The sequence below is a fragment of the Ruditapes philippinarum genome, unplaced genomic scaffold (genome assembly GCF_026571515.1).
Source record: "Ruditapes philippinarum isolate M1 unplaced genomic scaffold, ASM2657151v2 ctg1593_1_1_1_1, whole genome shotgun sequence".
Lineage (NCBI taxonomy): Eukaryota > Metazoa > Mollusca > Bivalvia > Venerida > Veneridae > Ruditapes > Ruditapes philippinarum.
This window is the reverse complement of record NW_026854843.1, coordinates 109420-124523: the sequence shown is the minus strand read 5'-3', so window position 1 is coordinate 124523 and position 15104 is coordinate 109420. Positions and strand designations below refer to the sequence as shown.

At 31.8% G+C, this 15104-nt stretch overlaps 1 protein-coding gene across 1 annotated transcript in view; it reads right to left on the bottom strand.

The window, feature by feature from the left end:
• LOC132741264 (adhesion G-protein coupled receptor V1-like) overlaps nt 1–15104 on the bottom strand; it is a 124502-nt gene that overhangs the window by 15103 nt on the left and 94295 nt on the right. The window contains exons 79-90 of the mRNA XM_060729396.1: nt 13870–14052; nt 13171–13332; nt 12323–12410; nt 11413–11562; nt 9415–9605; nt 8645–8785; nt 7959–8111; nt 4212–4358; nt 3082–3227; nt 2439–2747; nt 1966–2082; nt 501–614 (exon numbers count right to left, since the gene is read on the bottom strand). Of these exons, the coding sequence (XP_060585379.1) occupies nt 501–614; nt 1966–2082; nt 2439–2747; nt 3082–3227; nt 4212–4358; nt 7959–8111; nt 8645–8785; nt 9415–9605; nt 11413–11562; nt 12323–12410; nt 13171–13332; nt 13870–14052 (1901 nt within the window). The remainder of the gene's footprint in view (nt 1–500; nt 615–1965; nt 2083–2438; nt 2748–3081; nt 3228–4211; nt 4359–7958; nt 8112–8644; nt 8786–9414; nt 9606–11412; nt 11563–12322; nt 12411–13170; nt 13333–13869; nt 14053–15104) is intronic.

The window sequence follows — 15104 nt, the reverse complement described above, 5'->3', positions numbered from 1 at the left end:
CAAACTGTTCGGCATTATATTGAAATGAAAAGTTAGTTATTGTCAATTATTTTTTAGAATATTAAGCATTATATTGAAATGGAAGTTAGTTATTGTCAATTATCTTTTAGTATATATTATTTTTGGGGGTTTGGGTTTTCCGTCACATATAAACGGTAAAGGTAATATGGCAACTTTCCAGCTTTACTGGCAGAAGAAGACCATGATAGCCCCACTGTGAATTATTTCTCACATGACCAGGCATTCAAGAAGAACCACTGATGTTCTGTAAGCTAGCCTTACACGAACAAATTCAAAATCCCTGGTGATATTCAAACCTATTATAGGGGCCAGTGGTTTGAAGTCAATGACTTTGACCACTCCACCATGGACATGCTTAAAAAATAATAAAAAAAATGTGCAGCAGCAATATATATGGAACATATAAATATCACAATCGTCCAATGAAAATCAAGGTAACAAAAGTGCAATAATATTACTGTACAAATTCGCAAACTTACTTTCTATTCAGGCCCTCCTGTACAATGCCCTCTAGTATTTTCTCAACCAGTGCTATTTGATCGCCAGTGACATCCTCATTGGTGTTTATATCACCATTTAACTGGCCTATGATACTATTAATAAAATATTCAAATTATTGAGACTATAAATAGAATATTCAAATTATCAACAAATATTTATATATAAAATGTATTCTGTTGAAAGAACAAAGCTTATCAACATAACAAGAACTGTCGGAGGACAGTATTGGCTCGACTATTCAAAAATTTGTCACAAGGGTGTTTTATTGAGTATAATAATGCTAGTTACCTTGAATACAGAAAATTGACCGAAAAGGTACAAAGGCTTGTTATTAAGATGTTTTATCAAGTAAATCACTGCTTTATTATTATGAATGATTAAAAATGTCCAAAAAAGACACAAACTCTTCAGTAATTATGGAGATATCAGCTTACAAGCAAAACTTTACCATGAATTTCTAAGTTGAAAAAGGGGAGAAAAATCAGCCTAAATACAAGAGAGAATTATGGATCTTTGTCAGTGACCTACAATTAAATTCTAAATGAATATGTGAAGTTTTAAATAAATATCTTGAATACTTATTGAGACATGTAAACATTAACCAAGAGACTAAGTAGAAAAGGGGAGATGAATCAGCCTAAATGCGAGTAGAGTTATGGAATTTGGTCAGTGACATACAATTATGACTCTCCAATTATGACCCTAAGTACATGTGTAAAGTTTCAGGTAAACATCTTTGAAGACCTTTAACCTTGACCCAAAATTTCTAAGTTTCAAAGGGGCAAATAATTCGGCAAATATTGCAGGCAGAGTTATGCAATTTTGCAAACTAATGTACACTGTTACTATAAAAAAAGTATTGTAAATTTCATTTGAATATCTCAAGCAATAATTGAGATATTTGAATTTACAAAAAACTTTAACCAAAATTTCTAAGTTATACAGGGGCATAATTCTGTAAATATTATAGGCAGAGTTATTCAACATGTCAATCTGATGTACATTGTTACTATAAATAAGAATTGTAAGTTTCAATTGAATATCTCAAGCAATAATTGAGATATTTGAATATACAAAAAAACTTTAACCAAATTTCTAAGTTATAAAGGGGAATAATTCTGTAAATATTGTAGGCGATTACAATAGCTCTCATATTCTTCGAATAGTCGAGCTAAAAACCGCATGATTTTCACGTTGTACTAGTAATCTAAGGATCTCTAGCCACGTATGTTCAAACCCCATCAAGGAGAAGCCGTCGATTCCTTGAGCAATAAATTTAATCTTCATTGCTCAGTACTGGTTAGTTCCAGGAAAGGATCAAAGAGTGTGTTAATTAAGCTTATAGCTTCCTAAATAATTCAACTACAATAACTTTTGTACAAATACAAGTTTGAGATGAAGATACATATAACTTCTACATGATAACCGAATTAGTAAACTTACTCTTTGATATTATCATCTGTAAGGGGTTTGCCATCTATATCCTTAACTATCTGCCAGATATCCTGATCTTTGGGTTCGGCTATAAGTATATATGCTTTCGATGCTTCGGGGTTCAAACTGGAAAACAAGAGCAACTTATGAGGTGTTAACAGTTGTATGTTAAAAATTCTAAATAAAAAAGGGCCAAAACTCTAAAATTTTAGCTTTTGGAATGATGCCCCTTGACAGGCTACTGTGCCTTGTCAGGAAAAGCAAGCATTCCCAGATTCATATTGATACCTCATTTAAATTGTTTGAGCAATGGGCTACATTAAAGATTTTGCTAATGACAACACTGCCAGTGATTATAATACCAACATTTATAAGTACATTCTATTATTCAGAAAAAAGTTTTAAAAAGGATTTTTTATGTAAAAAATGGACATTATAGCCTTACAAAAACAGGAAATTATCTTTATAGACTGTTTACCTACCTTGAACCATTTGATGGGTTATTTAGCTCAATATAGAACTGTTTTGGATAACCAGTCTGGGCAGCTAAAAATGGCGTCAAATTGATGTCAATGAATTTGATTTCTTGTCGATCCTGTTCAAACACCATTTCTCCTACTTGCTGGGAGAAATCTTTTCCTGCTAGAGCCGGTGAAACTGTGACCCCGTTGATATATTCCTGTGCATTCATCTGTCGGGTTCGGTAGTCGACTGACACTTGGTACTTTAACCCTTTTACTCGCCTTACACCAAGTCTTACATTTGAATCTGCGTTGTTCACAACCACTTCTCTGAATTTCAAGAAGAAAGTAAATCATAATTTATCCTGCAAGTTTATATAAATTAATACAATGCAAAGTTTTTTATGGTTATTTTACTATGACATTGTTATGTAAACTTATATATCTGGGTCCTCACAACTGGGGGCTTCATTCATAGTCTGCACTTAAGATATTAAGTGTATAACAGGTAATGGTACCCATAAAATCAGAAAAAAATTGTTAGTTTCAACTAAGTTTCACTCAATTCATCAATAAATTCCTTCCAAAAAATAAAAAATCTCAACAAAGTTCCACACAAATCATGGATAAATTCTTTCTACAGATAATCTTAAGAAAATTTTACCTGGATTCATCAATAAATTCTATAAGTCCTCTGACATAATCACTAGCTACCATGGTAACTGTTGCTATGGAAGCATCAGGGTCAAGTTTAGCATCATTTAATACTGACATTAACACCACTTTAAAGGTGTCTTCTTCTTCTGGTTCCTAGATAAAACAAGACATAAAATTGTTTTTCTCGGGCAAATCAATTTTATATGATACGAAAAAGTTCCAATTTAGTTACAGTATACGAAAACACAATTTCAACTTAAGCAGGGTGTAATTAAGTTAATACATATAAAGTACAAATTATGATTCATAACGGGCAGTGGATTTATGCAAACTTGTAACCATTTTTTTTGTTGGGTTTTAGGTCACACCAACACATAAGATGTAATATGGTGACGTTCCAGCTTTACTGAATGAAGAATACCTGAGGTGTCCCTTCATTTATTATTTCAGGCAAGAACGGGCATCGGGGTAGAACCACCGACGTTTCTGTAAGCTAGTTGAATAGCTTCCTCGGGTGACAGAAACCAATGGTCCTTGCTGGAATTGAACCCATGACAATGAAGGGCAAGTGGTTGGAAGTCAATGGTTGTGACACCAATTGAGAGACACACATCTTCACCACTAGGCCAACATGAATGTTGATCAAGTCATATCTTGATATTGAAATCCCTTAAGCTTTAGATGGACAGTTCTAAATTAAAAAAAGTAGGGCAATTTAGAAGGGTTTTTTGTCACAAAAACATCTGTTTCTCAAAAGTAGGGATGGTACTGATCACTCCTGTGAAAAGTCATTGAAATCCCAAAAGCAGTTTGACCTGTGAAAGCCAGACAAGATTTTTCTATTTATAGCTCTAGCGGCCGTTTTGTATAGTGGAGCAGAATGTGCCAGCAATATGCACAACTAGCGATGGTACTGATCAATCTTGTGAAGTTTTATTGAAACTCTGCCAGCAATTTGGCCTATGAAAGTCGGACGAGCTGAATGCAGAGAGATGGATGGACAGACAGACTGCGAAGGCAAAAACAATATGTCTCCCAAAATTTTTGAAAGACATAATTCATTACACACATTCAGCAGGTTACATGTTTAAGATTGGCATATTTAAAAAAAAATATTACGACACAATTTCAATTTACCTCATCATCAGCTAGTGTCACGTTAAAGAGACAATTTTTCTGCAGTGCTGGACAAACTGCCGTGCCCGATGTGCTCTCAAGTTGTTTACCGAATACAGCATCCTCTGGCTCTGTACTGTCAATATCCTTCTTTGCTTTCCACGTTATCTGTTAAAACAAAAATTATTAACATATATTGTTGTATTTATGTATGAAAGATTCTGTATTTATTTGACGTCATTTCCTTTATGTATCAACTGACGAAGCTACTAAAGTGAAACATGTATTAATATTTAGAATTGTGTTGGTTTTAATCTATTTGTCCTGTTGATATGCGCTAATATTTTTGTTGATATGCGTAAAAGTTCTGTTGATATGTGCAAGAATTTTCTGGTTTATGCATGATAATTTTGTTGTTGATTCGAGGAGAACCAATTGGACTTCAGGGACTTAGACATGGAAGGTGCCAGACTGGAATCAAGAGTTGAAATAAATTTAACTTTTTATTTTATTTAAATCCAAATTCCAAACTTCAAATGATTACAGTTACAAGAAGATTAAAACAAAACAACTATAGAATGAAATGAAACTACAAAGTACACAATCATTTACATGATTATTAAACATATACGGTAAATCATTTAACATTCAAAATAGTATAAGACAATACCTTAAAATTACCTTAATTAAAGAACAGGGAATTAACACATTAAAGGGGAATAACTCTAGAATGAAATAAAAGTACAAAGTACACAATCATTTACATGATCATTAAACATGTACAGTAGATCATTTAACCATTCAAAATAGTGTACAAAAATTTACAAAGAATACTTTATTTTATAAAAATAGGGAATTAATAATTCAAGGGAAATAACTTGCTTATTAACTTAGTAAAAAAGTACCTGTCAACACTGAAATATTAAAAAAAAACAACTTTACAATAACATTTTTCTATGAATTCAAGAAGCTCCTAACTTAAATCTATTTGTATCATAAATTTTAACAAAGCTTACTCTTACAAGACTTTGTCTATGAAAAATTTAATTTGTAAATCAAAATGTACAGTAAATGAAATTATGCAGAAAATATCTCTATTTATGATTGAAGATTCCACTACGACCTTTATTAAATTTTATTGATTTACAATTTTAACAATTTATTTTTTGAAAAATTTGCAATAGATATTAAAGGTATATTGATAATTTTCAAACATATCAATTTGTTTCACCTTAAACGGTAAAATAATGATAGAAAACCAGAAATAACATGTAACTGTGTTATGTAGTTCCTAATGTGTAATTCCCCAGAGCTAAATCCGTAACGTACCGGAAAACGGTGTTTAGCTAGGTTTTCGAAAAGGTCAATTATATCTTTAAGACATGGAATATTAAAATTTAAAATTAATTAAGTAAAATAATACTTATAATTAAAGGTTCATGTTTGACTTTAACATCAAACATGACTTTAACATCATTATAAAAATATTTTGTTATAATACTTGCTGCATATACTAAAAAATTTTAACAAGTTTTTAACCATATTTACAAAAATATACAATATTTATGTTACAATAAAGAAATATATGTAAGTAATTAAACATACCTGGAATCAAGAGTTGAAAATAAATTTAACTTTTTATTTTATTTAAATCCAAATTCCAAACTTCAAATAATGAAGTTGGATGGATTTCAGTGGCTTAAGTAGGAAAATACTGATTCCAGGTGACAAACAAGCTGGAAGCCAAAGGATTTTTAGAAAAATTGACTTTTTTGATAAATTTAACATGTCTTATTACTTTTTTATACATAAAGAGGAAATGTCATTATTATCTAACATAGAAAGTGATGATAGATTATGACAGTTTTTACTAGAGTATGGGATATTTAATAATTTCCTAAATGGCTTCCAAAGTTTAGGGTTTTTGAAAAGAAATCATAATTGTTATTAAACAGTTTACATTTAACAAAAAATACATAAAACCATTTATAAACATACAAAAAAATGAAAATACAAATATAATCAACTATATTCATACAAGCTATTTTTACAAAAATAGATGTAAAATATGGGGCATAACACTATCCTGTATTTATTTGCGTAGGTTTTACTTCCGCATTAACATCACATTCTGTTAAACGTAAAGTTAAATGAAGGTCGATGGACCATTTGTCATTTTATAAACGTTTTTTCTGAAGAAGACAAAACGTCAAAAGCTAAAGAAAGGCGTTTGTTTTCATTGAACATATTATACATGTTATCTGCGGTAATACATAGAAATTATTATTTTTTTTTTTAATATATTTGGGGTTTTTTTCAGACAGAAAGTTCTAGAAAATGACATTTGCAAATCTACAAAGACATAAGTATTTGTTTCTGTTTTGTTTGTTTTGGTTGGGTTTTATGTTGCACCAACACCGTATAGGTAAAACAAGAAATTTCCAGCTTTATTAGTGGAGGAAGACCTCAGGTGCCCTTCTGTGCATCATTTCAGGAACAAACGGGCACCCAAGTAGAACTATTGATGTTCCGAAAGCTATGTGGATAGCTTCCTCACATGAAAGAATCCACAGTCTCTGTCATGATTCATCTACCATTTTAAATACATGAATTCATAAATAGAAATAATTTATAAGCATTCACTGATATCATCATGACAACATGGAATTCTTTATCCTTCAATCAGCAACCTTTGCGTTAAGCCACTTTTTAGTAAAATTTTCAAATTCAAATTTTCTTTATATAGTGATACATATCCACCAAGATGACCGGTAACACAGGGTGAAAACTCACCCCCCCCTCCCCCGTTACTGTATAAGTGGATATTTCCGTGTGTCAAAAAGTTAGCAAATTTTAGATTCCTGACATTTCACATGAGGAAATATTAGCGAATCATGAAAGGGTAGAATTCAATGACAGGTTGGTTTTGATATTTAAGCTACAGTCAATTTTAGCAACTTTTGTCAATTTTCGAAATTCGTCAATATTTCAACGACGCTAACAAAACCACTTACACAGTATCCCAATCACTGATCCCCACTTTTGGGGTTGGGTAAATGCTTTGCTTCAATCAGATATGATCATCTCAATTTTCATAACAAACAAAAATTTTAAAACTCATACCTCAATCTGTCCATATATTGCCAGAGAACGGACAAGTTTTAGTGTGGCAATTTTAAAACACGTACCTCAATCTGTCCATATATTGCCAGAGAACGGACAAGTTTTAGTGTGGCAATTTTAAAACTCATACCTCAATCTGTCCATATATTGCCAGAGATCGGACAAGTTTTAGTGTGGAAATTTTAAAACTCATACCTCAATCTGTCCATATATTGCCAGAGATCGGACAAGTTTTAGTGTGGCAATTTTAAAACTCATACCTCAATCTGTCCATATATTGCCAGAGAACGGACAAGTTTAGTGTGCAATTTTAAAACTCATACCTCAATCTGTCCGTATATTGCCAGAGAACGGACAAGTTTAGTGTGGCAATTTTAAAACTCATACCTCAATCTGTCCATATATTGCCAGAGAACGGACAAGTTTTAGTGTGGCAATTTTAAAACTCATACCTCAATCTGTCCATATATTGCCAGAGAACGGACAAGTTTTAGTGTGGCAATTTTAAAACTCATACCTCAATCTGTCCATATATTGCCAGAGAACGGACAAGTTTTAGTGTGGAAATTTAAAACTCATACCTCAATCTGTCCATATATTGCCAGAGAACGGACAAGTTTTAGTGTGGAAATTTAAAACTCATACCTCAATCTGTCCGTATATTGCCAGAGAACGGACAAGTTTTAGTGTGGCAGGTTTTCTGGCATCTTCGTCGGCTATGACATTTAGTGAATCCTGGGCAAACCCTATCATACCACTAGACAAGTCATTTCTCTCTATAGTGATAACAGCAAAACCCTGAAACATATTATAGTAAAATCATGCATGTATCAATGATATACGTCTTGGGGTATTTTTATTCTTGTATTGCATTTTTATTTACCTCAAAATAATTTTTGTTTAAACTATTTGATAGTCATACAATATAACACAGGACACATTATGTTGGTACAATAAAAGGTAAAATAAGAGCTGTCCGTAAGACAGCGTGCTCGTCTATTCTCAGAGCTTGACAGTATGAAAAGGGCCATAGCTCTGTAAAAAGGTAAATCAAGAGTTATGTGATCTGTGTCCATCATATTAGATAATCACAGAAACCAAGTGTGATAACTTTCAACATAATCCAACCAGTAATTTTGGAGAAACCAACTTGCACACAAAAATAGACCAAAGTGTGACAGCAACACTGATGTGAGTACAAGTATTATAGTTCTCTCTATACTTCAAATAGTGCGGCAAAAAAAGCAGAAAATTATCAGTAAAATATTATAATTTCAGGGATTATTGCTGTAAGGTCATTACTTATAAAACTATTCAGGAAAGACTCTTACCTTTCTGCCACCATCTACTTCTCCGGCAGCTATTCTAGCGCCCCCTGTTGGCTGAGTTAAATAAACGAGGACAGTTTGGTCTGGTTCAGCTATCTCATCACCAAGAATCGTCACTGATACAAACTTGACAGTTTCACCTTGCTGTAAAACATACATCTTGTATAGTATCAATGATAGAACAGAAAATATCAGCACTTTTTAAACAAGAAAATTTGAATGGCTGAGCCATGAATTAGAAAAGATGAATGTTTGAAACCACAACTATAAAAAAGATGAATATCTGAATCAAAAACTATAAAAGATGAATGTCTGAACCTAAAACTTGAAAAGATGAATGTCTGAATCAAAAATTCTAATAATAGAAAAGATGAACGTCTGAATAAAACAACTAGAAAAGATGAACGTCTGAATAAAACAACTCGAAAAGATGAACGTCTGAATAAAACAACTAGAAAAGATGAACGTCTGAATAAAACAACTAGAAAAGATGAACGTCTGAATAAAACAACTAGAAAAGATGAACGTCTGAATAAAACAACTAGAAAAGATGAACGTCTGAATAAAACAACTAGAAAAGATGAACGTCTGAATAAAACAACTAGAAAAGATGAACATCTGAATAAAACAACTTGAAAAGATGAACGTCTGAATAAAACAACTTGAAAAGATGAATTTCTGAATCAAAAACTAGAAAAGATGAATTTCTGAATCAAAAACTAGAAAAAATGAATGTCTTATCATAGAATTAAAAATATCAAAATTCATCTTACGTTAAATGTGACAGACGTGTCTAAAACAATGTAGTCCTGGGACGACATAGCAGACGTCAATTTATCTCTGTTGTACAGAACTTCTCTGATTGTATCGTTACCGTCGCCTTCCTTGGGGTTAATCTGGGACGTCCACGACTCTCCCCCACCCACTGTTCTAACTACCACGCTTACAACGCCGAATATACCACCTGAAATAAAACACAATAAATTTGTGTATCCTTACACAGTTATTACACAATTATTACACATCGTTACACATTAAACAATTTCACAACCCAAATCTCCATAAAGACCTGTGTTACAAACACAAATATTTCTTTAGGCTTAGCCTGCTGGCGGCAACAGATTTTATGTTTGTACTGCCTGATCATGATCTGAACTGTTCCCTTTTTAGTTGGTACATATTTTGAAGGATGAGACTAAAAAAAGTGTTGGAGCACCACACTAGATACTGTATTCCGGTACATACCAGACAAGGCGCTGGAATGGTTAAATGCTAAAATATCGTTTTTTCATCCACCGAAATGCACTGTAAGACGCCTAATTCATTTGTTCACACAGATTTATATATGACAATTAATGAAGAATGTAAAATCAGTGTAAAATGCTATATTCAAGATTTCTGCAAGTACAGCTCCAACACTAGATTGAGTTAAATCCTATTTTAAAATTTGGAAAAAAATTATTAATGCACGTTTGACAAGTCCTTTGACAAGATATTTAGCATGGTTAGACTTGATATAGAAAATATACATCACATTTATGCCAGAGCAAACTATAGAAAAGCTTACATAACATTGTGACTAAAACCTATGCAACACATTAAATAAAATTACCAACTTTTCTAGAATATTGTTTACTGGAAAAAGGGTGTTATTATTTTTTTTTTTTTGCTTTACCCAGCTTACCAATCAATGATCAAAAGGTGTTGAATTTAAACACACAAAATATTCATACAAATGTCCAAATCCAATTATTTCATTGGCAAAAATGGAAAAAAATATTCAAGAACATTCCTCGATCATTCAAAAAGGGAAAATAAATCCATAAATTAATTTCACTGTAACTTTCAACTATGTCTGGTAGAAAGTAATAAGCCATGCCTATACATATAATACATTTATGGTTTATAATTTTACAAAGCATATATATTTATACACAAACAATTACACACACACGGAGACATGTTTTACATATTATGTAATAATTAACATATATACACATATATATTATATAGTCTACCTTACCAGAAGCACCATGCACATAAAAAACAATCTCCATAAGAAATGGAGTTTTTCTTTGATGACAAAAAAAAGTAAAAGAAAGAAGATTTAAATTTTGTTTTGACTTTTATCTTTTTGTTTCCATAGCAACATTACACAATGAACTTTGACCTCTACCATACATGCCTTACCTGTATTTTCTTGACCTAGAAATCCTAAAATGTACATTATAAACATTCAAACAAATCCAAAAAAAGAAAAAAAAAGAAAAAGAAAAGAAGTTTGTGTGAAATTATCTCCCTTTTGTCTCAGTGAATTGTGATGGTGAACATTTTTTTTTATTATTAGATATCCATTATTAGTGACATACAAATGTAGATGTGAAAAGTATTGGACCATGGTATTCAAAAACTAAATACTAGTTTATAAATATCAAAATGTTTCGGTGAAAAACAAAGATCAATTTTTTTTAAATTTATGTACATATATATCCCTCTTAACTTTAGAGCAATCCTGGTTATTTCGGCCTGTTTAATTGTCACGAGTATCAAGTCTGGCCTGTCTATACGTCCCAGCTGCCTGTCTTAACACTAAATTTATTACCTATTATTTTTCAAAACATATCTAACTGAATGTACACCATAATTATGAACAAAAATGTTAATGAAAAATTCATTCATAAAAAAAAAAAATAGTGAAAGAAAAGTGATTGAAAGTGATGTTAGATGTTTGCTGTAAGAGGCATGTATGTAAAATAAATAATATTTCATACCTGTGCGTTTGATAGTTAGGTTGACGTCTTGGTACTCTTCTGGTACGGTGATATAGACGGGATCAATGTGTAACACACCATACGGGTCGTTACTTTCTTCTATAGTAACAACTGACGACTTGTGAAGGTAGCTGATACGCGGTGATATACCTGAAATAAATCATGATTTTCAATAACGTTTACTTAAATTTCTAAGCATTTTTGCGACACTGTCTTTAAAAGAAATATGTTTGTATGATTGATTACAACACATCAACACAGTATAGGTTATATGGCAACATTCAAACTTTACTGGTGGAGAAAGACCTCAGGTACCCGTTTGTGTTTGAAAAAATGCACGGAAGGGCACCTCAAGGACGTCCCAAAAGAAATATGTTCTATATGCATTAAACAACAACAATTAATAACACTATAAAGCTCCTCAGTGACAGAGAATAAGACTGGTATAAAACTCAATAAAATCTAATATTAGCAGTGCTAGTCTATTCCATCCATAAATAGGGAGCCAATAATTACAGATGTTTCTGCCATCTGTAAACAGCAAGCCCATATTTACAGATCTATCTGCCATCTGTAAAGAGGGAGTCCATATTTACAGATGTTTCTGCCATCTGTAAAGAGCGAGCCCATATTTACAGATGTTTTTGCCATCTGTAAAGAGGGAGTCCATATTTACAGATGTTTCTGCCATCTGTAAAGAGCGAGCCCATATTTACAGATGTTTTTGCCATCTGTAAAGAGTGAGGCATTTCAATACATCTGTGTGTGAAAAAAAAATGTCTGATCAGGCACTGTACTCTTGGTAGTACAACTTTATATCATTTTTTTTTCTAACATTGGAATGAAACCACAAAGACTCATACTGGATGTGTATTAATATGGCTATAATATAATTGCATAAATTACATACTTGGTGTTGTTTCAGTTGGAAATTTTTCAACATCTGTCAGATTAACATGGAAAATTTCTTCCTGCTCTGGACTGTTGTCTTGTAATACCTGAGAATAGAACAAACAAAAATTACCATATTAATAAATCTATGAAAATAATTGGGGCACCTGTGGCCAAGTGGTTAAAGTTTTTGACTTAGAACCACTTGCTTCTCATCATTGTAGGTTTCAGCTGCACCAGCGTCTTCTGATTTTTCATGTAAGAAGTTTTCCCAGACATTTCATTATTTTCCACACACCAAAATACACTATAGACAAACTATACATGTATTTGAAACAAATGTTTATTATATACTTATAAATGAAATATTGAGAAATATTAATGATATAAAATGTGTATTTTCATTTTCACTGTACAAATTCATTTTACACAAATTTATTTTTCACTGCTTTGAAACATATATTTCGTGTTTTCACTGGCGTCTTGACTACTTTCGTCTAAATTCACTAATACAAATAATTAAATGGGAGGTCTTTCGTTAGGTCAAAAAAGAGAAAAAAATGTATATAATAAATAGAAAATTTAAGTTCCCCACCCCCCCATAAATACACGATTTATTTTCACCTTGTGGTATGAAACTTATCACATTTCACTTGTGAATACCACCACTTCCACTCAATTAAAATAAATCCTGTTTTCATGGAAAAAACTTGAACAACTTTTATCTATCATAACTGAAAAGTATCAAAGACAAGAATACCACATTTGACTGGTGCAAAGACATTTTATGATCCATTTTTTTTAGCAAGTCTAGCGTTAAATTCCTTTTTGATTGCATTTGAAATTTTGTGACACAATCTATTTTACCTCTATCATAATAAGAGCCGAAGTTTGGCCTGGTTCCATGACAACAGCGTTGTTATCTACAGTGTTAAAGTCTATCTCGGGAACCGCAGTTATACCCTCCACGCGGTACCTGGCTTCAACTTTACCTTCTGAACCATACAGTCGTAAGACATGCAGATAAATCTGGAAAAAAAAATTACATGTATACATGTTTTTGATAAAGATTTTTTTGAAATTTTTTGTTTTTGATAAAGATTTTTTAGGAAATTGTGGATGATCATAAAGGCCCTGTAATAGGGAAACGAAGAGGTTTAAAAAATAAGATCTTTTTTCAACTTGATCTAATTCTAATTGTCATATGAAAAGAACAGGTTTAAGTATTTGTTTCGTCACTTTAAAATTAATTTACTGGTTAGTTATCCAGTAATTAATAACCTAGAACATGAACTGGACATTAAAAAAACCCCTTAAAACCCTTTCACTATCCAGACTTTGTTTGTTTGGATTTAACGGCACATTGACACATAACAGTCCATATTGCGCCCAACACTTTACTTGTTAACTATCCAGATTTTGTAATAAAAAAAATGGAGTACACAACAAAATTTGCAATGGAGTAAAGCCTTTAAAACTATTTAGCAATCCAAACTTAGTCAATTACATTTTAACTGACTATGATGACTATTATGGTTAAAGAAACAGTAATGGTGGAAAATTTACCTTTCCGAACATTTCTGAAACTGACGGTTTGGTTGAATTGTCTGCAAACCTCAACAAACCATATGGCTCTATCCGGACCACTGTATGGTCTTGTAAAAGTCTCGAACCTCCAGCCACCGTTGTAGAGGGAGCCACTGGTAGGTGCACGGCAAACAACTCCGGAACGTCCCATTTTGATGTAAGCTGTTTCATTTATAAATTTAAGAATTATTCTTTTGTTAATAGCATAATTATTATATTTGTTTCATTCATTATCAGAGGCAAGCACTGAATTATCATTTTTTACACAAAAACTTAATTTACTATACCAAACAGAAGATAACACATGTTATGAGATACTGTAAAATCATTATTATTCGTGAGGCACTAATTTACGTGGTTTTTATGGAAAGGTCAATCCATGAATTTAAGACGTGAACAAATTTTATTTCGTCTGCTTTAAGATTATTTTGCATCAAATTATTTACATTTTACCTTTTGGAAAAATAAAAATTTCATGTCAACCAAATTAAGTGAATTCAAAGTATGTGAAACAAATATATAAAAAAAAAATTCCAGACACAGCTGTATTTTCATTTTTGCTCTTACAAAAAAATCAAAACAACATAAAACTCATGTAGAATCAAAATGACAAAAAAAAAAAAATAATAAAAAAATCTAACCTTCTTGATGTCCCATGAGTTAAAGAAATGTTATAACCTCAACCCATTTTAAGTAAAATGGAACAAAAGTTTAAACTAAATTAATGGAAATTTGGCCAGAAAATTTTTTATCTTGGAAAAATTTTAAAAATAATTTAACAAAATTACGGTTAGAATTTGTTTTTCTCAATTTTTGGGAAAATGTGGGGAAAATTTAAATTTGGTCGGGAAAAATTTCCTTCTCCACAAAAGTTCACTGGTTTTACCCGTCCTTAAGGGAGGAAACATTTCTGAAAGGGAAATTCCAGGGCCAAAATTTCCCCTTTAAATTTGGTGAGTCCCCCCTTTTTACTACTTTCTTAAATTTATTGGAATGGAAACCCCACCCTTTAATCGAACTTTTAAAAAAATACAAAAACCATTTGAAATTTTTAAAAATTTCAAACTCATTATTGGTTTTTTATTTAACAAATCGACCATGCGTTAAAATTTTCAAAGAAGTGAAAAATCCAAGCTTCAATTTGGTGGAGAAAAAGCATCCATTTTGGAATCTGAAGTTAGACACTGCCTTCCTTTTAAAAGGGGATTGCGTAA